A 24495-nucleotide genomic window follows, 5' to 3' on the forward strand; every position below is an offset into this window, starting at 1 on the left:
AGTAGGTACCAACTTTCTGAGCTCCTTCCCACTTTTCCTATTTCACAACTACCTTCTTCCCCTCAATCACCTACTCAAATCCTACTCATCCTCCAACACCAACTGAAGTCCCACTGAAGTTTCATCTAACTACTCCAAGCTATACTGAGGTTTCCATTTTCTCAACACAGGTAACCTCTACTGTCTGCTGCCTATGCTACTTACCACTTAATAACTTTTTCATGAGTCTTTTATCTTTCTAATAAACTCTTTAAGGCAACTTGAAAGCAGTGAGCACATCTTACATTCCTTTTTTTTTTTTTCCTTTTGCGGTACGCGGGCCTCTCGCTGCTGTGGCCTCTCCCGCTGCAGAGCACAGGCTCCGGACGTGCAGGCTTGGTGGCCGCGGCTCATGGGCCCAGCCGCTCCGCAGCACGTGGGATCCTCCCGGACGGGGACACGAACCCACGTCCCCTGCATTGGCAGGCGGACTCTCAACCACTGCACCACCAGGGAAGCCCTTACATTTCTTTCAATTTGCTATGATACCAGTGGTGTCAGACACCTGGCCAATCCTCATAAAATATCTGTGGATGGAATGATTATTGTTCAATTGCCTAATGTCAGGAGGGTGAATACTTCACCTCGTACTTTCATGGTTTAACTGAATAATTTACAAGGAACCTTCACAAAAGGCTAGCTCCACCTAACTAAAAAGCCATTCCTCTTTGGCAAGGCAAGTCACGTACCGAAAACCACCCTGCCGCTAGCAAGACAGCTGATGTCAAGTTCACTTATCATGCCCACCTGAAGTCCAGAGAGCTGCTGTGACTGGAGGTAAGTTACCTGGAACTTTTCTTGCACCTCGGGGACAGGGACGGGGTTGCTCATAAGGTCGCTCAGGCCAGCATTGGGATTATGGGGAATCAGTTTGTACCGCCCGCCTTCTCGCTTCAGGTCCAAGCCAAAGATGTCGGAAAGCAGGTCACTCTCCTCTGTCAGTTCCTTTAAGTCCGTCAGATCTTCGTTGGGCAGGGCGCCTTCCATGGCTTTCCTGTCCCCGTCCTCCCCGTCTCCTCGAACCTCATCCTGCGTGGGGTCTGGCATGTTGGCCAAGAGCTCCGCCACCTTGATCTTCTTCGCACCTTCCACCAGGCTTCCTCCCAGCAGGAGGCTGCCGACGATGCGGGAGAAGCCCCTGCAAACGCTCGCTACGAAGTGCAGGAGGCTCATAAAAACCCCCCAGTAGGACGTAAAGAAGGCCGTGACCATGTCCTTCACCGTCATCTTCTTCAGCTTTTTCATCTGCTTCTTCAGGCTCTTTAAGCTGAGCATCCGCATAAGGGTCAAGATATTATACCTGAGGGCAAACAGGGCCGACTTGACCGTCATGATGGAAAAGAAACCCACCCTCGGCCCCTGCTCCTCTGGCTTCTCCTTCTCACTCTCCTCTTTATTCGCTGACCTCTCGTTCAAATCCGACTCTGAGATCTGAGCCGCGAGCTGCATCTCAAATATGGTGTCCTCACAGAAGTTCACGAAGAGCTCCATCTTCTCCTTTTCTCCCCCTTCGTTGACCACATCAAATATAAACTGCCTTTTGGACTCCTTGACCTGGGGCTTCTCCCACTGGGTCCGGCTGGACTCACTGATTTCAAAGTAAACCCTCTCGATGCGCTTGGCACTGCCCATGATCTCGATGCGGCCCAGAAAGGGCTGGAAGTAATTCAGGACACTCTCGGCCAACTCCAGGAAGGTCTGCAGCCGGGTGTCGTTGGGCATGTGTTCGGAAAGGTTTGTCAGAAGCACCGCCACGTTGAAGCCGATGTCCTTGGCAGGCTCGTGGAACCGCTGGACAAATTCCTCGTAATCCAGGCTCTCGTCTTCATCCGTCTCTGCGCAGGACAGCAGAAACTCGGTCTCGGATTGGGCGTAGTGCTTGTGGCTCTCCATCGCTTTGTGGAAGTCCCTCTTGGAGATGACTCCCTTACCGTCTGGGTCATACTCTTTAAAGGTATCTGAAGACGTCAAGTCTTTGAGTTTTAAGAACATGTCAAAAAATTTGAGAATCATCTCCACGTTGTTGGAAGATTCCACGAGCATATCAACCATCTGTTTGCCGATGGTGCCATTAACGACATTGCCTAGGGGTAAAGAACTGCATTGGCTCAAAATGAACATTCCCGATAAAACCGGTGTCGAAGCCGGATAGAAGCTAGTGTACGTTACTGTGAATTAGTTGTAATCTGGCCCGGTTGTATAAGTTGTCGCTAATTTGTGCAGGTAGATATTAAACATCTTAAAATGTCTAAAAAAACCCCAGTGTCTATAGAGAAAATAACAATATAAATCTTACATGACATCTGAATCAAAGATAGCTCCTTCTTTATCTTCCAACGTAGGAAGGAAAAGAAGAGTAATTACTTGTAAACTCTAGTTTCCAAGAGTGATTACATGAACACAAGCAAAAGCATGTTTACAAAGTAATTAGACTAACGCACATAAAACAATATGTGAAGAAAAGCTGACATTTTTTTCCTCTGATTGTGTTTTAGGATTTTAAAAAAAAGTAACGTGTTTTAGGATTTAAAAAAAAAAATGGGGCAAACATTTATATTGTCCTAAAGCCAGAAACTGAAATACAGTCTCGTATTAATAATAAAAATGAGTGTTTGCACAGACCTTTCGGGTTGAAATGTCACTGCTCGTAAACGTTACCGGATTTCACGTTCATATGTCTGTGAGGCAGGCACTTCTTATTAATTCTGATTTTACTATTGAGAAAACTGAGGTTTGGCAAGGTTAAATTAATGTGCCGGCCGTGACATGATTATTGAGGGCTAAGGCCTGGATTTTAAACAGATCTGCTGAGAGAAAATTAGATGCTCTTTCTGATGTAAAATGTAAAAGATCTGCATTTCTTCATGGTCCAGAATGTTTAAAATTAGAAAATGGCAGATTATGGATAAGCTTGAGGAAATGAGATGTTATCCTAAGGTACAGTCATCGAATGCTTTTATTCCATGAACAGAGCTTGATATGTAACACGAAGACACGCATCAGGAAAAAGATGCATGGTGAGGGGTCTGTTGAGTGCATCTGTGAAGCATTAAACACCAGGGTTAAGAGCATAGGCTCAGGAGCCATGCTATTAGGATTCAAATCCAGGTCCCCACCATCTGTCAGCTGAGCTACCTGGGCAGACTTCTTAGTCTCTCTGCACTCAGTTTCCTCATTTGCAAAACAGTGATAATATTACTATGCAATTCATAAACCTGACATTAGGATGAAAAAGTACTTAAACCAGCAGCCGGCATATTCAACGAGGTTAATTTTAAGTTGTCATTCCTGCAGTTCCTGTTGCAATTATTACGGTTGTGGTGTTATTATTATTTAGACTAAAACTTGAATTGAGGTCATGGGAAAAGGATCCTGTGCTCAAAGGATATAAAGTGGCTGCCAGCTAAGGGTTTCAAGCAAACGCTGCACCGTTGAAGTCCTAGCGCAAGGTGTGCGTACCGCCTTAATCAGTCAAAGTACAGCTGTGCAGTGCAGGGCGGACTAGGAAACAGAGAGAGGAACTGGGAAGGATTTAAGAAAAAAAAGGACCGGGAACATGATAGCAAACATTTTATATTTGCTTTGGTCGTATTCACATGATTTCACTGAATGCTTGCATCAGCCTATCATGAGCCCCATTTCACAGAGGAGGAAAGTGAAAAATGGAGATGTTAACTTGTGTCAGGGTCATGCTGCCTGCGTGGGAAAGTGGGACGTGGGCGTTGGTGGCAGATCTCAGAATCCAAGCTCTTACCTACTACGTTTACTGTCTGAGACAGAAAAGAAATGCAGTAGCAAAGGAAAGTAAGTTGAAAAGAGAAAAGAGAGAGAATGAAAACCCAAGAGACAGGCATGGGGTGGGAGGACTAAGCTGCCACTAGACTTGGTGGGCTGGGGCGCTCTCCCGAGCTTCTCCTCCCGCAGAATTTTAAGAACCCAGAGGAGTCACAAGGCAGTCAGCTCAAAACGGCAATTTACACAGTTGGAGTGTATCCAGACGTCTGTAATCCCCACCGGTTACAAACAAACAAAATGGTAAACAAAGAAAACCTTCTTTAGGTATTCTGTCTGAGGAGCATGCTCTCTGGGGTATCACTATGAAATGAAAACTATCACTACGAATGAAGTACCAGTGATTTCATTCCATAGTTTTGTAAACTGAGATAGGCAGGATTTCTCTTGTTTAAAAAGCAAACTTGGAAAAAGAGTAACCAAGCCAGCAATAAATCTGGGGTACCTGTCCCATCTCAGCATTGATATTTTATCCTTTGCAGCATGCCGACTCCCAAAGCAAGCATGTATGGAATCCTTAAAATAAAAGATGAAAGGGGACTTGAAGATATAAGTCAAAACTACCTTCCAACATGGACAGCAACATGACCACCATGTCCTTCTGAAGATCCATCAATTCTTTCAGCAGCTCAATTTGACTGGAATCCTGAAAGAAATAACGTACTGCGTTTGAGATAACACGGGAAACCTAGGCAGCAAGAACGTCATACTTATTCTCACAAAAAGAGTTCGGATCTACCGATCGTAGATACTTTACAGCAATATAGAGCTAAAGGGAGGCCAAATGTTAAGTCTGCAGCTTATTAAAAATACACACTTAAGAATTAAAGAGTATTTACTGTTGGTTCCAATTCATGTTTATTAAAGTACTTGTAAGGACAACGAATAAATCTAACAAGAGTACAGGAGAACTAAAGCAGTGGTGGAACCCCTGGGGCCAGGTAGGCAAGACTCAGGTGTCTCTGCACATTGGGTGTCTTTCTTTTCCTTGAGTGAAGACTGGACTTGTCTTTTCTTCTTTCTAACTTACTACACCAAGATGCTATATATTTTGTAAAAATTAACATAGTCTGGAAAACACAGGCATAACAGTGATAAGAGATAAACTTATCCTACATAAATCTAGGCAAAAATGTACACAAGTATTACCTGTATTAATAATGCACAAAATATCTTATTTACCAATTTTATCAAGCTCTCAGATATTTCTCTCGTTAAAATTTTCTGGGGTTTTTTTTGTTTGTTTTTCATTTTTCACCATGAAAAAAAATTATTTCACAAAGATATGTTGTGTCCAAACATCACTATGCTTAGATTCAGTGCCTGGAAATATGGAATGTACTTACATTGTACTTATATTTACATTACGACCTCATGAATCATCAGATCTTCTTATTTTAAACTATACCCCCCTTTCTTTTTTTTTTTTAAAAAAAATACAAGGTATCATTTTATTCAAATGAATTTTGCTACATAGGAAGCCAAATTTCAACACTGCTGGAAGGATGAGACTTTTTCTTCCTAAATAGTTGTTACCTTGACTAGGTCTACAAACTGAACAACTGCTAGGTAGCACCATCAGATGTTCATAAAATGATGGCAATACACCCGAATCGGAACTCCCCCGTGAATGTATCAATTTGGTTCATGTTGATTTCCTTTACTTACTAAAATGTCATTAGCAATTAGTTGAAAGCATCATGATATTTCCTTACTTGGTTGATTACCAATAACTAGATACTGACAAAGATTCTCTCCTTGACCAAACTAGCCAGCTCCTCTGGGCCCTCTTCCCAACTAGGCTTTAATCTTGATCTATAAAGACTTGAACAGAACACCACCATAGTTTCTAACAGCTCAAGGCTGCAGCCCTAGGATGACCCCAGCCCCCCTTAGAGTGCCTGCCTGAGAAAACTCAAGACTGCCAGAAAAATCTTCTGTTTGTTCCAGCCAACACCTGACGATAGTAGAACCCGTCTCCCCGGCTCTACGGGAGGGTAGAATCCTGACTTTAATATTCAGCTGGCCCAATCACATTTACACTGAACAACCCTTTGTAATTTTCCTCTTCCCTAACTCTACTGAACCCTTCTAACCCCCCTCCTCTTCCCTTTAAAACACTTATCACCTCTGTACAAGTCCAAGTTGAGTTCAGCTCACACTAGGTTCTTTTCCCTACAGTAACAGTGATCACTGACTAAATCTCTCCTTGCCACTTTAACCAGTGCCTGGCTTTATCTTTGACCAAGTATCTTCCTGCTTGTAGGCAGGAGGGCAGATGTGAGTATCCTCACTTTGCTGGAGGAAAGGAGACTCAAAGAAGAGAGATGGGACACGTGAATGAAATCGTGGGGGATGGACTGGAGTCTTTTGACTTTGAATCTAACATTCTCTCCTCTACCTGACACCTGGCAGGTACATAGCCACACCCCGACAGACATGTCAGCCTCAGGAGAGCCCATCAAAATTCACTGCGTCACAGGGACATATTTACTCAAGATTTATATTAAGAGTTTTTCTGTTCGTGTAACTCTGAGCTCCAAATGCAATACACGAGCGAGAAAACAGCATTCTGATGTTTTCAAGATATGCTCCCGAATTAACATTAAAGCATGGTGGAAAATCTGTTTCTTCTTTATTTGCCTATCTGCATAGCTATTATTTTTTCTCTTTGACTTTCACAAAGTAAAATGTCCTGTTAATGGGTGAGTGTCATCTTTTGAGAACAGCTGCTTGTTTATGACCCTATAAGAAAACTGTCTCCCCTTAACAAGGGATTTGGAACAGATTACAAATCCTCTTCCAGTTATCCGTAGGGAGGAGGAAAATTCCAGTGAGTAATCATCGAGAAGTAGGTCTACAAAGGACTGTAAAATGTACAGTGTTTGCAGACTGTTTTATTTCTCCATTATAGTCAATTCCTCAATAACTTTTGTTTTCAAAATTGAATAATGGCTTCCACCTATTCTCAGCTTGCATAAAATTCTTTTATTTAAAAAAAAAGGTTTTTTTTTAATGTAGAGTAAAAGTTGTATAAAGAAGTCATCTAAGAAAGACAATATTCAGACGAAGGAAAGCATGTTTAATTTGCCAGTGATCACAGTCTCCAGTGTGTCACTTAGGATGGTGGAGGACAGTGACTTTACCTGAGACAGCTTCATCTGCATGTGGGCAAATACATGAAGAAAACCCACCACCGCATCCCAGAGCCTGCTATGAGCCAAACTCTGCTGGTTGCCAGTGCAAGGACCCTGGGGCAGAAACAGACAAACAACAATCACTCCTGATAATTTAATTGCCAAAATAAACTTTACAATAATAGGGACAAAGTTAACTTAGTGCTGACCTATCTTATCACCAGCATGTTATCTGAAAAGACAGGAACCCCAAACAAAAGATATACAGTGATGGTAATGGTATAGCACTCTTAGGAGACAAACATATTCTTCCTTAAAATGTTTAAATCCCCTAAACAGTTTCTCAAGGATTTTCATGTTCTGTTTCTGTATGAATACTAAAAAACTAAAACACTGGGGTAAAAATGGTGAATTATTTCATTTTTGTCTGACTTTGGTTTCTTCTACTTAGAGGACATCTTAGCTAAGTGAGATCATCAGAAGTGACTGCCTGTGTGAAAAGAATTTGAGATTATGCTTTATATGAGAGGTACTTACTTCTTATTGTTAAATAGTAACCTGGATAAAGCATTCATAGAGAGGACAAAATATCCTCTTCAGCGCTTCATTGTACAACCGTATCCTGGTTACCAATCACACAACGATTGAGATTTTTAAAGATTAATACTTAGTCATTAACTTTATGAACCCAGAATCCAAGACAATTAGAACCTAACTTTGCTCTCCGAGCTTTCACTTCAGAAGTGATCTTTGTGTGACACTAGAGTGAGTGTTGTAGCGGAGACTGTTTGGATGGAGACAATTTCTATTCTTACTTCCCAAGGTGAAATTCTACAATTGCGAAGTTTTGAAAACACACCCACATCAACCAGGAAAAGAAATAATAGGGATTATATATTTCAAAAGAAAAAAACTCATTCACTCATTAGACAAATGTCTCAGAATAAGTTTAAGTTGGAGAGCACAATAAAAACTTTCAGATTTTAGTCTGGAGACAAGTGACTGGAGGAGAGGGCTGCACTGAAGGTACTGAAAAGATGTCGACATGGAACTCTGTCCTTTATCAAGCTACGCTTGAGGCCCTACAGCTGAGGATAGAAGATGTAACTGAGTGGGACCCTATGAGGCCTTCCCAGAATAGACGCCCACCCATGTCCTCTGCCTTCCTTTTGTCTGTAGAAAACCTTTAGTCAAAGAATACATTTAATCAAAGAAGTGAACAAATGCAGAAAGAAAGGAAAACAGTCATGCAAGACAAAATAATAATAGTTTAGCCACCAAACAAAATCAAGGACCTTTCGTTCCTCCTCAAGGGATATAGATAATATTCTGAGCCATGTCCTTTGAGCTGTTTGGCAGATACTGAACTCTCCCCCCACCCCCACTCCCACCCCCCATGGAAGAAGTTAACCGCATGCTGCTCACAAGCACCTAGACCCCAGACCTATTGGAATGAGAAGGGTGATGATGCTGGCTTCCAATAACCTCACCACCAACCAATCAGAAGAATGTCCACGAGCTGATCACACATCCCACAAGCCCTCTCCCTCCTCCGTCTTTAAAAACCTTCCCCTGAAAGCCTTGGGGAGTTCGGGCCTTTTAATCACTAGCCTACCTGGACTCCTTGCTTGGCGCCTGCAATAAACACTGCACTTCCCTTCACCACCACCGGGTGTCAGTAGATTGACTTTACTGTGCAAGAGTGGGCAGACCTAAGTTGAGCTCAGTAGCAGACAGTAAGTGCAAGTATCTCAGTATTCCAAAAGAAAGGTGCTAGATTCGGTACCTGCGAAAGGAAACTAAGTAGATCTTTCTACCTCAAAGATATAAAGGCGCTGAAGCCGAAAAGGGAAAGACTTTGGAAAGAGCTCTGCAGGTGCCGGGCCTCCCAGCCTCCACCCCTGCTGCCACAGGAGAGGAGAGGGCTGCCCGCTTCCCTTTACACCATGGAGACAGGAGGGGTCAAGAGAGCCATCAAGAGTGCTCGGCTCCTGCATCCTGAGCTTGGTTAGCATACAGTCCCATAGTAGGGGACTGTGAAGATGGAAAATGACAACAGAAGATTTCTTAAGTTGGGTACTCGGGAGGGAGCTATCTTGTCCAGCAGGACTTTGAAATCTTGCCGACAAAACTGTCTGAAAGGGCAATGTGATTCCAAGGTGGACGGGGACCCCCAGATGCACACAGAGTCTGTGGAATAATTTGAAGCTGGGTGGGAAAAGAGGTATCTCCAGGCACTGCAAGCAGTTAAGAGGGCCAAGCCCCCTCATTAGAGAAAGAATACAATATGCCACCCTCCACAGTGCAGCCCTGAATTCCACATGCCGGAGGGAGACCTCCCCTCCCTAATTCTTCCTCCTGCGCACAATTCCAACCCCGAGGAAGCCTGAGACTGGCAGGAGGGGAAGGAGAAGAGCAGACGACCCCGTGGAGAGCCGGTGGAGAAACCCAGATCCTACTTCTTGCCCGCTACCCCAAGGCCTTTCCGGCACAAAATCAGGCCCAAGGGTGAGGGGCATTTTTAAATTGGCTAAGAATTAAGTGATGGTGCCATCATACGATGACTGCAGTGAGACAAGCCTCCTGGTGACAAAGTGACTGAAGGAACTGTATTTATCTGAGCCTGGCCAGCGCACAAGATCCATTCAAAGAGGGATAAAGAAGTGGGCCACAGGGCAAGTCTGAAGAGACGGTGGGGAGGAGTCAGTTCTTTTAACTCAGAGGTTAATACATTGAGCCCATTCAACGTACCAGGCCAAACTGATTTTACAGTGTACGTTAGTCCTGCCTGGCTGTTAAAATAACTCTGGGTCAAAGCAACGGATCTTCAGGATTCCACTGTGGCCCAGCCTCAGCAACGCGCCTCACGCGCTAACACTGGGGAGGGTGGAAAGCGCAGGGGGGCATTAGGTGGACGCTAGAAGGCCATTTCGAAGAAAATAAACTTGATTTTTCTTGAAGAAACAAATATTTTCTTCATATGGTGTTTCAAGGTTTTAACCAAATGTTAAAATATTATATTAGAAAGGACTAAGATCTTCTGAAACCCCTAGGTGACCAAGAGTTGTTTTGCAAACCTTATGCGACAGAGCTGCAAACCAGACGCCCAAGTTCCTACTTTTCCTTGTAAACCTGAAACACACAGAAGGTACTTTCCAGGACTTGCTCAGCCTCAGACCATCGACTTCTGAGAACTGTTCACTTACCTGAATGGAACATCTGTCTTGCCTGCCACCTCACAGGCCTATTATTTCTCCTGATCTATTCAGTGCCTGTAACATATAAAACCCTTGCTACTATTACACAGAGAATGCAGACACCAAGGTCCTAGTGTCTAGCACAGGGACCTATATTCAATAACCTGTGATAAAGCATAATGGAAAAGAATCTGAAAAATAATGTGTATATACGTATAACTGAATCACTGTGTTGTACAGCAGAAATTAACACAACATTGTACATCAATTATACTTCCATAAAATAAATTAAAAAACAAACAGACACCCTGGCTAACTGCCAGAAGGCAGTTACTTTCAGGTTGACCTTCTCGTGGAACGACAAATACAGCTTTCTCTCTTCTCACGACTCACCCTGTGGTCTTAACTCCAGGCATTTGGACAATATAATGTCCTCCTTCTCAGGTAGGTCTTCTTCCCCCCTTATGAAAACTGGAGTTGAAATCTTACAGAAGATTATGTTTATTTTGATGGTTTTGGATTTCCCCCCTTGCATAATTTTCCACAGTTAGCAAAAATTGGAGTCCAAAAGCAACATGCAGTGCTGTCAACTAAAAGCCAGCCCAAAGTAAGTATGAAGCGAATGGTGAGCTTTTATTCACAGTATCAACAATAATCAATAAACATGATGCTAAGGCAAATATCTTCAAAATACGTTTCACTTAAGGCAGTGGGGTGCCCTGGGTTGGCTCCTGGAACAGAACAAGGACATTAATGAAAAAACTAGTAAAATCAGAATAAAGTCTGTAATTTAGGTTATAGAATGGTGCTGACGTTAATTTCTTAGTTTTGACAAATGTATCATGGTTACTTACAATGCCAAAAGCTGGGACAGCTGGGTGAATCATATATGGGAACTCTCTGTACTGTCTTTGCAATTTTTGTGTCTGTCTAAAATTATTCCAAAATAAATTTTTATTAAAATGTATTTTTAGGGAATTCCCTGGTGGTCCAGTGGTTAGGACTCGGCACTTTCACTGCTGAGGGCCGGGGTTCGATCCCTGGTCTGGGAACCAAGATCCCACAAGCCGTGCAGTGTGGCCAAAAAAAAAAAAAAAAAAAAGTATATATATATATATGTATATATATATATATATATATATATATATATATATATATATGTATGTATATATATATGTATATATACATATAATATTTGAGTTGATTAAATTATATAAAAATGTCAAATAAACAAGGAGTATTGAGAAGTTAAAAAAAATGAACAGGCCATAATAAGCCTTGTTACTTTACCTATTATTCCTTGAATGTTCATTTAGAATGTTCTGTGTTATATAAACAAGTTAGAATAAATGATTTTGCACATAGTGAAAGGTCAATGGATGCTTCTAGTTTTATATAAATTTAGGACTCTCACTTACTATAGGAACCAAGAAATGTCCACTCTTGGCTGAAAGGAATTTACCTTTTATTTGTTATACAGAAGCCATCTTCCTGTTTCTATAAAATTCACTGGCTTGCTAATGTCATCAATCAATCTTATCACTTAATCAGGACAGTTCACACCAAACATTGTATTGCTCTCTTTCTAGACACCGATGAGTATATTAAGGTAATAGTGGAAGCCAAGGAAGATAAGGAAAAAGGAACATGAGTGGACTGAACTGGATTTAAAACTTTGCTTGTATTTGAATTAAAGAAAAGTAATTAGCATTATCAAGTGTGGCTTTTCCATTTTTAAATACTGAAATAAGGATCCTCTGCCCTGCCCATGGAGACAAGAGGAAAAAGTGAGATCCTTCCAAGGTACGAATACAGAGGAGAGAGTGAGCGTGGAGGAGGTGAGGAATGGCCATTCTGCCATCTTTCCTGTGTGCCACGCAGCCCTGGCAGCTTCACTTGGCCATGAATAGTTCACTCACTCAGTCATTCTACAAACACCTGTAAGTATGCTAGGCTCTGGGGATACAATCTGTTATTTTTACTTAACTCTTTCCCCCACAAGGTTATGTTTAGTCGAACAAAGCAAACTGTACGTTTCTTCCTCCTATTTTATCCTTGCACATGGTACTTCAATCACAGCGACTGAGTCAGAGTAATATTGGCCATGAGACAGAAGATAGAAAGGAAAGATGACTGACTACTCTTCTAGAAAATGGCAATGTTTTGCTTTCTGAAAAAGGTAGAAATTTATAAAATCTTTTAAGAATCTGCAGGTTAAGACTAACAATAGAAAGCAAATCAAGGTAAAAAAAAAGGTATATTATTCATGGAATTTGGAATTTGACCTATATTATACACATTATCATGTTATATTATTTTATATATACACACACACATTTGTGTATATATATACTGTGGACAAAGAATGATGCCTGCTGTTTCAGTAAACAAAGGATGTTGCTGCCATCAAGACTTCAGCTACTGCAGCTGCGCCCTGACTGTGCACCCTGAGGGGATTCAGGATGGAGAAAAGCAGGAAACGGGCCCTAGGTAGTTAAGGTTCACATCAAAGGAATGATTTCAATGAGCCCAGATTCTTGCATCTTCCCATACACAGAAAAGCACTAAATTCATTAACTTAAGATGTTTGATTTTCTTTACTTAACAGTAATCTTTTGATGTTTGGACTCCCTGGGGTTTTTTGTTGTTGTTGTTTGTTTGTTTTCTTGTTTTTGCCAAAAAACCCTATATATCCTATATAGCCTCCCTTACCTCTTCGGAGCAGTCCCTCAAAGCTATCTGAGAGGCTGCATCCCGGGCTTAAGTCCTCAGTAAGTCCCCTAAATAAAACATAATTCTCAACTCCTAGGTTGTGCATTTTTTTTCAGTCAACAATACACACATGCATGTATTAAAATGAAGTTTTTAAATGCTCTTTTCTTTTTCATACAGTTTCTATGAAACTTCTTCCTTATTTTCACTGGAATACTATAAAAAGTGGTTTACAACTCTGCCCTCTCTCCTTCACTTCTTCTCTCCCCTCCTTCCTTTTTATTGAGCGCTTAATATATATACCAGACCCTGGAACTATGACACAGTCAACATCACGGTTTATGTCTTGAAGGAGTTCATGATATCCCAACCTGCCAAGTGGTAAAGCAGGTTCATTCCATATAAATTCACATCTCAAGTAATTATTTTAAATGGCCAATTGGCTAAGAATCTATGGAAGGGGTCGGTAAGAATGTGGATGAGAGCAGGAAAATACTTTAGGCATATTGCATTTTTCCAAGGAATTCAATGCTAACCAGTTGACTCCCTTTTCTCTCTTTCTTTCCTTCTTCAAATAACAGAAATGTTTAAATGTTTACCTGAATATACTCTGTAAGCGTGTTAAAGACTTGTTTTGCTACGTGAATCGCTTTGGAGAAATTCCTCTGTCCTTGTTCATCAATGACATCTTTCCCAGAGTAATACCAATAGAAGTCACTGATTGATTCCTGGAAAAGAGAGATGATAGGATTAAGGCACAATCTGAAGCTACCAAAGACCTGTCCAGTTCTGGACTCAGTAATAGGAGATCATTTAAAATAACAGATTGGAAGCAAACAAAAACATCTGCGAGGTAAATACTATTGTCAATGATTTTCCTAAACATAAAATATGGCGACATCCTCCCTAGATATAAATAACAACTGGAGAGAAGATTAGAAGTAGAAAATTTAGCTTTTAAAATGACTTTCTGTCTCTGATGACCTTGAACTTCACAAACATAAGGACTCATAACATTAATGCATATTTATCCATAGAGCAGTTAGATGTTTACTATGTGAGCACAGAAATTAGACAAATCATAGAAAAGTATTTTTGGGTTCCAGACATTTGGTCTCCTTTTTCTCCAACAAAGCCAGTAACATTTCTTTGATGAGAATTCCAGGATGTTCCTGGCTTGTGTAACTGCCCCTGAAGAAACTAGTTGGACTCCTTATAAATACTGACAACTGTAAACAAACATCTAAATAAGATCAATCTTTCCAAACAGGATATTTTCAACAATAACTTATATTTTGAAGGAACTTATTTGCCTAAATGAATAATACAATTTGGGCTACCATTTAGGTTTTGAGACATGATTTTGAAAATCACAAATATATTTTCAGCAATGCTTCTTGATATATTTGCTTCAAAAATGGACTTTTTTCTCATTAAGCTTTAAGTTAAGAGTGTTGTGCTTTTACATATGCAAAGATTAAGGGAGAAACAGAGTTTGAATTTTCAGTTTTTAAAAGTACTATACCTGACTTCCTTATAAATAATGTGAGGGAAATAAAAGTTATATAAAATCTTATTACTTAAGAGGCCTACACCTTCAGATTCGGTTCTAGTCACGTGTAAAACATTACTACACTATCAAAGATACCTTTAAGTGACGAAGTGTTAAGCTGAATTTTTATTAATGCAAATATTTCAAGAGCTGAAAAGAACTAACCTTATGCTATTAAATTTAAGTGTATGGTAGGTAGTTTGAAAGCCTTTCTTTCCCATTTTTAGTAATGTTTCAAATATTCTTCTCCTATTTATCTATCAACTGTAGAAGAAGGAACAGAGCATGTTCATGCTTTACAAATTGAAAAGGAATTTAAAATGCCATCAAGCTAAAAACTGTACTGAAAAAATATTCCCACTTATAGAAAGAAAATAAGCCAAGTAAGAGGCAGGATCAGAGGCAAAGACAATAGCGGCAGTTTCAACTTGGGGAAAGACTGTGATCAAAGACAAAATATCTCTACAAATTCTGACCTCATAAATCAAAACACATTTCAACATGTCAGTTTCACAACTCCATCATATCTTGCCAACCAACCCACCCCTTAATTTGTTACTAACGTAAAGCAACATACCTGAACTCTCAGTAGGTAGTCTACAGTAGAGATGATTATGTTGACAGTCGTATTATTGCCAGTCTGAGTTCTCAGATAATTTTGAAAATCTATGTGAGATCAAAAGATGTTATTAAAGTGCATTCAAAAATTTAAAATGAGTTCTTTGAATAACTCCAAAAGCAAATGATGTCTCCAGCAAAATCACCATGGCTACGTATACTGTATGTTATATCTGATAGTTTTAATATTGAATAATTTATATTTTCCATAATAAGTGAGCACCTCAAAAACAAATCTAGGTGCTTCACAGAATATCAATATTCAAATTTCATCTAAGAGGTTGCTAACACCTGTTTCTTGATTCCTAGCTCTAGGGCTCTGGGCATGTGAATGACTGAAAATGACTTCCACCCTGTAGAACAGAGTAACTAAATGATTTATTCCATAATCCCTTAGTCCTTAGTACTGTGTTAAGTGCTGGGGAAGCAAAAATCAAGATCAAGTTCCTGCCTTCACGGATACACAAGCTTGGTGCAGAACCAGATATATAAACAATGAATGTAAATACATCATGCAAAGTTACACAATGAAGTAGATTCCCCCAGTAAGATACGTGGTAAAAAAGGAAACAGAGCTACATATGTCTCTATAGCTATCTATCAAATCTACATCTTCCTTCACCTATCAGCTGTCTTCTCTAGCATGAGAACAGCTAATAAGAATTAAGTGAGGGACTTCCCTGGTGGCGCAGTGGTTAGGAATCCACCTGCCAATTCAGGGGACACGGGTTTGAGCCCTGGTCCGGGAAGATCCCATATACCGCAGAGCAACTAAGCCCATGCACCACAACTACTGAGCCCGCATGCCACAACTACTGAGCCTGTGCGCTAAAGCCTGCGAGCCACAACTCCTGAAGCCCATGCACCCCAGAGCCCGTGTTCTGCAACAAGAGAAGCCACCACAATAAGAAGCCCGCGCACCGCAATGAAGAGTAGCCCCCGCTCGCCGCAACCAGAGAAAGCCCGCGTGCAGCAACAGAGACCCAATGCAGCCAAAAATAAATTAATTAATTAAAGGAAAAAAAAAGAATTAAGTGAAAGGGCTAGCAAAGGACTTTGAAAGAGGCAACGCAACACAGAAAATTTCCCAGCGCCTACGCAGCAGGTAATGTTCAAGAACTGTTTCTTGACCCAAGGGAAGAAGCATAATTGGAACTAACAGACTCCTATTATTGCTTCAATATGCTTATTCCTGGGTACCATCGATGGTCTGGGGTCTCACAAACCTGAGTTGTGTCCCTCACAAAGCAGTTGCAAGAAGCGGAAGAGGTCACAGGTGAATTCGTCATCCTGCAGAACCTTTTCTCCTGCAGAAGTCCAGAGGGACCCAATGTTATCAACCACCTTTGCCTCGCCCTCCCTTTCTATCCCCACCTCCATCAAACTTGCATGTTGATCTAGCATCATTCTGAGCCCAAAACAGTCACAAATCATAGCCACTTTTCTATCTGAAGCTCATGAGATCATGCGCTTGACAGATAGATGCACTTTTTCTTGGTAAGAAAAGAACACTTGGATCTTAAACACTCAGATGTCTCTCTGTTAAAAGTAGCAGCACGGGTTTGGCAACATTTTAGAAACAACCTGAAGAGATTAGAGACTTAAACTTTTATTTTTTCTTTCTTTCTATCTTTCTTTTTTTTTTTTCTTTTTGGTAAGATTTGTGTAGGAATGATCTCTGCATCTCTTACAAATGGCGGAAGTTAAATCTGCTTTGTTCCCAGAGTTTGACCAAATGATTCAATGCAGAAGTATTCAGTACATATATAAAACAGGACCAAGAGTTTCTTTTATTCAAATATTAATTAAAGGATTTTTGTGAAAACTCTGGATGACTGAAAAATGTTTTTTAACTCATTTCACTTAATTCTCACATGAGCCTGTCTAAATAGAGAACTCATTGGTTGGAGCATTCCTTCCAGAGGAGGAGGAAGAACTGACAAGCAGACCTAATTCTAAATACCAAACCAAAAGATAAACTTCGCTGGCTCCTGCCAGGAGAGCTAAATCTAACAAAGAAATGTGAAAAGGAGGACATCTCAGTGCCATACAGGAGGTGCTCTGCGTCATTTCAACACTAACTATACATGTGGGGCAAGGAAGAAGCCTCAAGAAAGGGTTCTGATCTTTCACATACATTTCAATTTAAGTGTATCTTGCTCACAAGTTACTTTGAAAGCAAAAACACAAAGAAGGAAACAAACAAAAAACAGGCACCACACAAATGAAAGCTGATTTTAAAAGCATAGAGTGTCTGTGAAAAAAACACTGTCAACATTATGAGTGTATGCTCTGGAATTTCAATCAGTTTGTTTAGAAAGCAAAATGACCCGCCCCCCCCCACAAAAAAAGAAATGTTGTTTGGCAAGTGAATGAATATACTCATGTATTTAAACAAATAATAATAACTTTTCAGACTGGAAATACTTTGGGCTAAGAAAGAAAACTATGCAATGGTCATGTGTTTACTGGAACTAAAATTATGAATGATCATAATGACAGAGTTGATGGACTTACCAGTCTGCAGTCTGTGACTTTCAAAGTGAGAGGCTTCATATAATGGGAGGGTTAGGAAGCAAAACCATTTTGAAAACTAATATAAACATTAAAAGAAGTACATAAAATCACTGTACTGGTTTCCCTGTTGGCCTGCAAGATATTATATTTGGTGACCAAATTAAGATCACCACGTCTACAAATGCGATGTGGCAAGTTTAATGTGTTAAATGCACATTGTTTTGAATCTCAATACATGGCTGATAAGCCCATTCCTCCATGTTCACGTTCATGACAGGATAGGAAAAAAGGGAACAGTCTAGGCTACTAAACTAAACTCTTCATTGATTACACTTAGTATCATTTCATGAAGATACTTTAAAATGCTATTTAAATCAAACTATTATGAGTTAGTTACACAGACTTATTGACTCTTTCCTTGCAAACCCATCTAAAATGTTTTGTTTTGGTTTTTTCATTTTTCAGAAAATTGAATCAATAAAACCACGGACATACTTTCAATGTTCACATATTCAATGTGGAGTAAGTAACCCTTGGTATAAAGTATTCAGAAAAGTCAACACAAATAAATTAACATGTAGTCTACCAGTGTGCCTGAAAATGCTCTGTACGATGCACATTGATTTATAACATAAGGGTTTTTTTTTGTTGTTGGCATGCACAGTATTTTCCGGACTGTATACCGAAACACATACGAGTAACTTCACTTACATAGGACACACTGCACACAGCAGAACAAGAGGGAAAGGCGGGGGCGGGGGGGGCAGGTCAAGCCTTCATTTACCATCAGCTGACACCAGGTTATCGTATCCACTAAGGTGCTATTGCTTAATGAACACGTTACTGTCTGATTAAAATGCTGCCATTGCCCGTGCTGCGTGTAGGCAGTGCAGGAACAGAGGTGGATGGTGGCTTTATGTCTGCAGAAGGTACACGAGCAACAGTCTATTTTGTGATGTATGCAAAAGAAATTCCATTGTAAGATGGAAACTAAGGTTAATAATAAATAACAAAATGGAGTAAAATGTAGTTGAAAGTGCTCTAACATTTTAAAAATATTATTTGCAATAGCTGCATGATGGCCAAATGCAGATAGTGTGAAGGGCATTCCTTTGGTTTTATTTTTAATTATAAGGGGCTTATAATTTCTAACACTGTAATACAGGGAGAGTTATTTCAATACTCTTGGGATGATGAGTTTGTTCTTTGTGCCTCAGTTTTCTCACCTATAAAATGAATGTAAAGCGTACACTCTCTACCTCACTGGCTCTGCACAATCTATATGACCATTTTCTATCAATCGTGGAGAGGTTAATATTATTAGTAGCAGTGGTAATGACACTAAATAAAGATGGTAACAACACGCCTACATGATAAATATAGTTATGTGAACATAGGTATTAAATGTGTTTATATTTTCAAACAGCCATCTTAATTTTAATGGACAAAGTATTTTCAAAAATGTAAGTTTTCACCTGGAAATAATATTAATATTAGGTAGACCTTATTTGTTCAAGCTACCAATAAAAAGTAATTCCTCATTTAGAGATCTAATAAAGTTAACACACTTTTAAAGGCTTTTCTACTCACAATCAGTTTATCCAACTAATAGAAAAGTACACAAGTGTTTAAGTTCAATAAAAACAGTATTTTTTCCTTAGAATTTTTACTTAAATATCCATGGATATAGCTCAAAGTCTGCAGACTTATCTCCAGACAAAGTTTGATTTAACTGTTAATAATTAATTATCAATAACTGTTCTAAAATTAATGAAATAAGTAAAAAGACTAATATATATATATATAAACAATTGAATTAGCATCAATAGACTCCAGAAGACTAAGATTCCCATCGTTGTAGGGTCAGCATCTCTAATGATGCAGAGATAAAAGGGTGAGTAGCATGAAACATGACACTGGCTGCATCAAATAATTCCCTGTAATCTATTGTTAAACAGCTCTCAAGAGTCCCCCTTTGCCATGGAGGAAATAATTCTGATTACTTACTAATCTTTAGAGGACTTAAATATTTATTTTGTATATGAAAACACTGAAGGATAAAGGTTAAAAATATTTTTAAATAGTGAAAAGTCAGGTACTTGATTCCATGTGGGTAGTTTTAATATCATTGCTTAAATGGTCTAAATATGGCTGCTTGAATAATATTACAGCTCAACTAACGAAGAATAAAAATTTGAAACGGATTTACAATTAACAGTTAGTGACTACGGTGTGCTAGGCATTGTGCTAGATATATTTTCTCATCATTTCATTTCAGGTTTACAAAAATCCTACAAATGGGGCTTCCCTGGTGGCGCAGTGGTTGAGAGTCCGCTTGCCGACGCAGGGGACGCGGGTTCGTGCCCCGGTCCGGGAAGATCCCACATGCCGCGGAGCGGCTGGGCCCGTGAGCCATGGCCGCTGAGCCTGTGCGTCCGGAGCCTGTGCTCCGCAACGGGAGAGGCCGCAACAGTGAGAGGCCCGCGTAACGGAAAAAAAAAAAAAATCCTACAAATGAGGTGACTCAATCCCATTTTGTGGTTTGGTAAACAACCAAGAAATTAAGTAACTTGACTACTGTCCTACAGCTATTAACAAGTAAAGGACTTGAATTCAGTACACTTCAGCAAACATTCACAGTCTCCTATATGCTAGGCACCTTGTGAGGTGCTAGGGACAAAAAAGACCAATGGACACAATCCCTAACCTCAAGAAGGTCACAGGCAATAAACAGGTAATTTCGATATTGTATGGTCCTTCTGAATCCAGTGTGCCATAGTTTCTACACTTCATAGAGCTCACATCAGTAATCACTGACTAACTATCATTACACTTACCGTACATTATTTAAGTTGTGAACTCCTAACTTGTTTTTATGAATTTTAGAACCCAAGGAAAACCATATTCTAGACACGTGGCTTTAGAAAAGTCAATTCACCTTTCTGAGTCTTTGTTTCATCATTTTGATATAGAAATTAACAGTCTCCTGACTTCCTGAATTCATAGGGCTGTTGGGAGAATCAAATTGGTCCAAACAAGTACAATTGCTTTGAAATATGTAAAACATAGTAGGAATACATGTGAAGTTTTCATGGCATGAAGTCATTTAAAAAAAAAAACCTTTCGATTTCTAAAATATAGAATACCGGTGGGTTGTGGATATGATAAATCCATAATTCCATTAAGTACATATATTTAATCTAAGGTAACAACCTGACACCAGTGTATAAAATGCATTCCTAGATAATACCCATGACCACTGTGTGTGAAAAAAGTTAGGTGTGACCGATGGAAAACAGAATTAAAGTTATAGGTTAGCTGTGGGGGAAGAAATCTTTTGCTTTCAAACATGATTTGCAGATTGTTTCTCTTATAGCCGTCTCTTTTTTTTTCTTTCTTTTTTTACTGAAGTATAGTTGATTTACAATGTTGTATTAATTTCTGTTGTACAGCAAAGAGACTCAGTTTTTTATATATATATATATATACACATTCTTTTGTATTATGGTTTATCACAGGGTATTGAATACAGTTCCCTGTGCTATACAGTAGGACCCTGTTGTTTATCCATCCTATATCTAACATTCAATAGTTTGCATCTTCTTGTAGCCGTCTCTTAGTGCCTTTCAGTTGTCATTACTCTAACTGAAATCCTTAATGTCCTTCACCCATTCCATCCACCAGCATCCTAACTGATCTCCGTGCCTTCACATGGGACACCCATCTTACACCCTGTTGCTGACAACAACAGCTACAGGCAATCCAATTATAACACTCTTCCTGATAAACAGACTGACTCCTGTAACAGCAATTATGGAAAGCATACTCTGAAGAATTCCCTGCAATCTATAGTTAAGCAGAATTCCCCAGCTGCCGTGAAGGAAATGGTGGTGGCCACTATCTTTGGAGAACTCCATATCTATTTAATACACTAGCATTACTGAGAAAGGAGAGATCTGTGCCTTTTAGTGTTAGTAGGTTCTACTGGAAGCATTTTGAACAGTGAATGTAGGAATTTAATTCCAGGTGGATCATCACACAAAACATAATGTACCACTTAAGTGTTATTTATTTAATGGCTCTCCAGGGTCTCAGAAAGAAAGTACAAATTCCTGGGAAGAGCAAAGAAGGTCCTTCAGCGCCTCTCACAAACTATCTTTCTATCTTCTGGCGGGTTCATTTCTCTTCGACCACACCAGGTTGGTTACTGTCCTCTGATATGTTTTGTACCTTAAACTTTGCCTACGCTGATGCTTAGCCTTTCCACTGGAACGCCTTTCTTTGCCTTCCTTATCTACCAGATAAACTTCTACTTCAGGCTACGTGTTACCTCTATGGTGATACTTCCCCATCCCTGGCAAAGTATCAACTCCGTTCTCTCTTACACAGAGGGCATTGTTCTGAAGTTGCTTGTTTACAAGTCTGTCTACACAATACTGGACTCCTATAGAATGCCAGTGCCTAAGGCAGCGTCTAGCACGTAATAGCCACTCAAATTTAAATGACTGCTTCAAAGTTTAAAAACTGCAAGGATGTTAAAAAAAAAATCTATTTAGTGCCATGAACTACAGGCTTTTTCTTGAAGAGAAAGTTTACCCATAGGAACTGCAGAGTGTAATATAGTCAGAACCCAGATGTTAGCACTGGATTACACCTGGGAAAGTACTTTGAAAATCTGGGGCAGGAGAAAGCCAATAAATAATTAAGCACTAAAAACACTAACGAAAAATTAGGGTAGCCAATATTTAAAGATTGTTTTAATTATCCCTTTCATTAATTAATTAAAAGGAATCCTTTTTTCTTCAACTTCACATAAACTTCATGAGGTCACTATAAATGTATCGGCAAGAACCTCAGTGCAACACATTATCAGTTACAGGTGGAAATTTGAGAAGCTTAACTTGTATTAATGTTTTATATAACATTTTAGAAAATCAAACAATTTCTGAGGAATCAGATCAGCTTCGCAATTTCATCTTGCTTATGAAGTCAAGGATCCCTGCAAAATGATCAAAAATAAAATGCGGTATCTTCGACTATATTCCAAGAAGACGTTTGAAAGAAGGAAAATTGCACTTTCAAGCTCATCATGAATTACTAATGAGGTTAAATGGTACTGAGGAAAAACAAATTAAAAATCCAAGGATGGAATGAAATTTCAAAGATTTATATAGGTTTTTGGTTTTGAAATTCACTCTATGTTAAAAGTAAACACATAGGACTAAAAAATATACAGAGAGGACAACACGAGCACGTGACAAATCTAAACACATTTGCTTAAGAACCTTTTTTTAAAAAAAAAAAAACACAAGGGGGAGCTCCAGGCTTTTGTAGAAATGGGGGAAATTTAGTACGGTGGGATCGGGCTGCAGGACAGTAACAGTGTAGAGAAAGGAATAGAAACAATTAGTCTGAGATCCAGATACAGTTGTCCTTCTGTATCTGCAGATACAGAGGTATGACCGTGCTATGCCACTTTATATCAGGGACTTGAGCATCTGTGGATTTTGATATCTGCGGGGGGGTGGAGGCGGAGGAAGGGGAGTCCCGGAACCAACCCCTCATGGATATAGAGGGACAGTTGTATACAAACCTTAAAGAAGCACATATTCCCTGATGGTATCTCAACACCAGATGAGGAATGTCATGTGTAACCATGAAAAGCTTAAAAGTGATATTAAAACTTCAACAGTGGATGCAAAAATCGGCAATAGATGGGTGTCTTTGAAGGGAGACATTACATTAAGGGACCAACAATTCTACCTAAGCCAACATGCTGGACACAAAATAAGCCCCCAAAGACTATTGAAGGATGCGGGGGAAGGGAGTAGGCATGTGGAATGGGCAAATTAAAGACAGGAAGAATGCCTGCATTTCAGCCTTGACCCTGCCACTTCGCTGTGTAACCCTGGACAAGCCATGTTATCTTTCTCTCCCTCACTCTCCTTATTTATAAAATAGGGAAAATACCTCATGGGAAAGTTGTGGGTATGAAAAAATTCATGTATTCAAGTTATACATTTTCCATGGCAATATAATTTATGGTCATTTTATCATCATCAGGAAGAGATTTAGCTTAATAAAGATAACTGGTTAGGAGGGAGATTTAGATCTATCAGATTATTTTCTCAGTCCTGAGCCTGCAGGACTGCACAAGCCTCAAGCTTTGAAGCAAGGATATCACTACCAGATGTAGATTTTTCAGACTTTTCTATGTTTTCCAAGAGGGATGACCAATGTTCTTTCTCCTTCGAGAGTGCAAACTTTTCTTAATAGTTGCAGAAGCTTAAAAGAATGGTCACGTAACAGAAATTTTAAAAATATGCCAAAAGATAGAGTCAGTATAGGTGTTCTCAATCTGGGAAATAGTGTACCATTCATTAGAGCGAATGAGTTGTCACTGCATATTCTCCTAAAAGATATTTTGATGAAGGCAACAGTGTGTATTCAGAGAGCACAACTCAATCTCTGAAGCCCTGTTGACATACTAGCTACTATTCAAAAAATCTCATCCCTTCTTTATTACCATCGGATGTCATGTCTTTCAGAGACTACTTTGCAATACCGATGCCATCTTTGTTATTATCCTAGCTTGAAGAGTAAACATATGCTACTGTTTCTACAGTTCTTTAACTTCGGTCTCGAGAATGAAAATCTGTTTTTATGGTAGAAGGTTTTTAATGTGTGATATTTTCAAAGAATAGAGCAAAACTCTATAGATCCCGCAATACTTGGAAGGGAAGTGGCAGAGCCCAACGGCTAAGATGAGACTCAGCCATTCATAGCACACACTGGATCGGCACTGATTTTCCCGTGCACCACTTGGTGCAGCCATAAAGCCACAGTACGTCCAAGACAGAAATGCCACAGGGAGACTATTGCACACATTCATTCATTTACACAACAGCTGCAAACACTGGGTCCGCCAGAA

General features: G+C 39.8%; 1 protein-coding gene across 7 annotated transcripts in view; it reads right to left on the bottom strand.

Moving 5' to 3' along the window:
• The window catches only part of RYR2 (ryanodine receptor 2), a 746950-nt gene that overhangs the window by 44429 nt on the left and 678026 nt on the right, over window positions 1-24495 (bottom strand). For all 7 annotated transcript variants that reach the window (XM_067025663.1, XM_067025662.1, XM_067025661.1 and 4 more), the window contains 6 exons: window positions 16274-16354; window positions 15007-15095; window positions 13477-13605; window positions 6978-7082; window positions 4396-4477; window positions 826-2123 (listed from right to left, as the gene is read on the bottom strand). In XM_067025663.1, coding sequence (XP_066881764.1) covers window positions 826-2123; window positions 4396-4477; window positions 6978-7082; window positions 13477-13605; window positions 15007-15095; window positions 16274-16354 — 1784 coding nt within the window. The remainder of the gene's footprint in view (window positions 1-825; window positions 2124-4395; window positions 4478-6977; window positions 7083-13476; window positions 13606-15006; window positions 15096-16273; window positions 16355-24495) is intronic.

The sequence above is a fragment of the Kogia breviceps genome, chromosome 2 (assembly GCF_026419965.1).
Source record: "Kogia breviceps isolate mKogBre1 chromosome 2, mKogBre1 haplotype 1, whole genome shotgun sequence".
NCBI lineage: Eukaryota > Metazoa > Chordata > Mammalia > Artiodactyla > Physeteridae > Kogia > Kogia breviceps.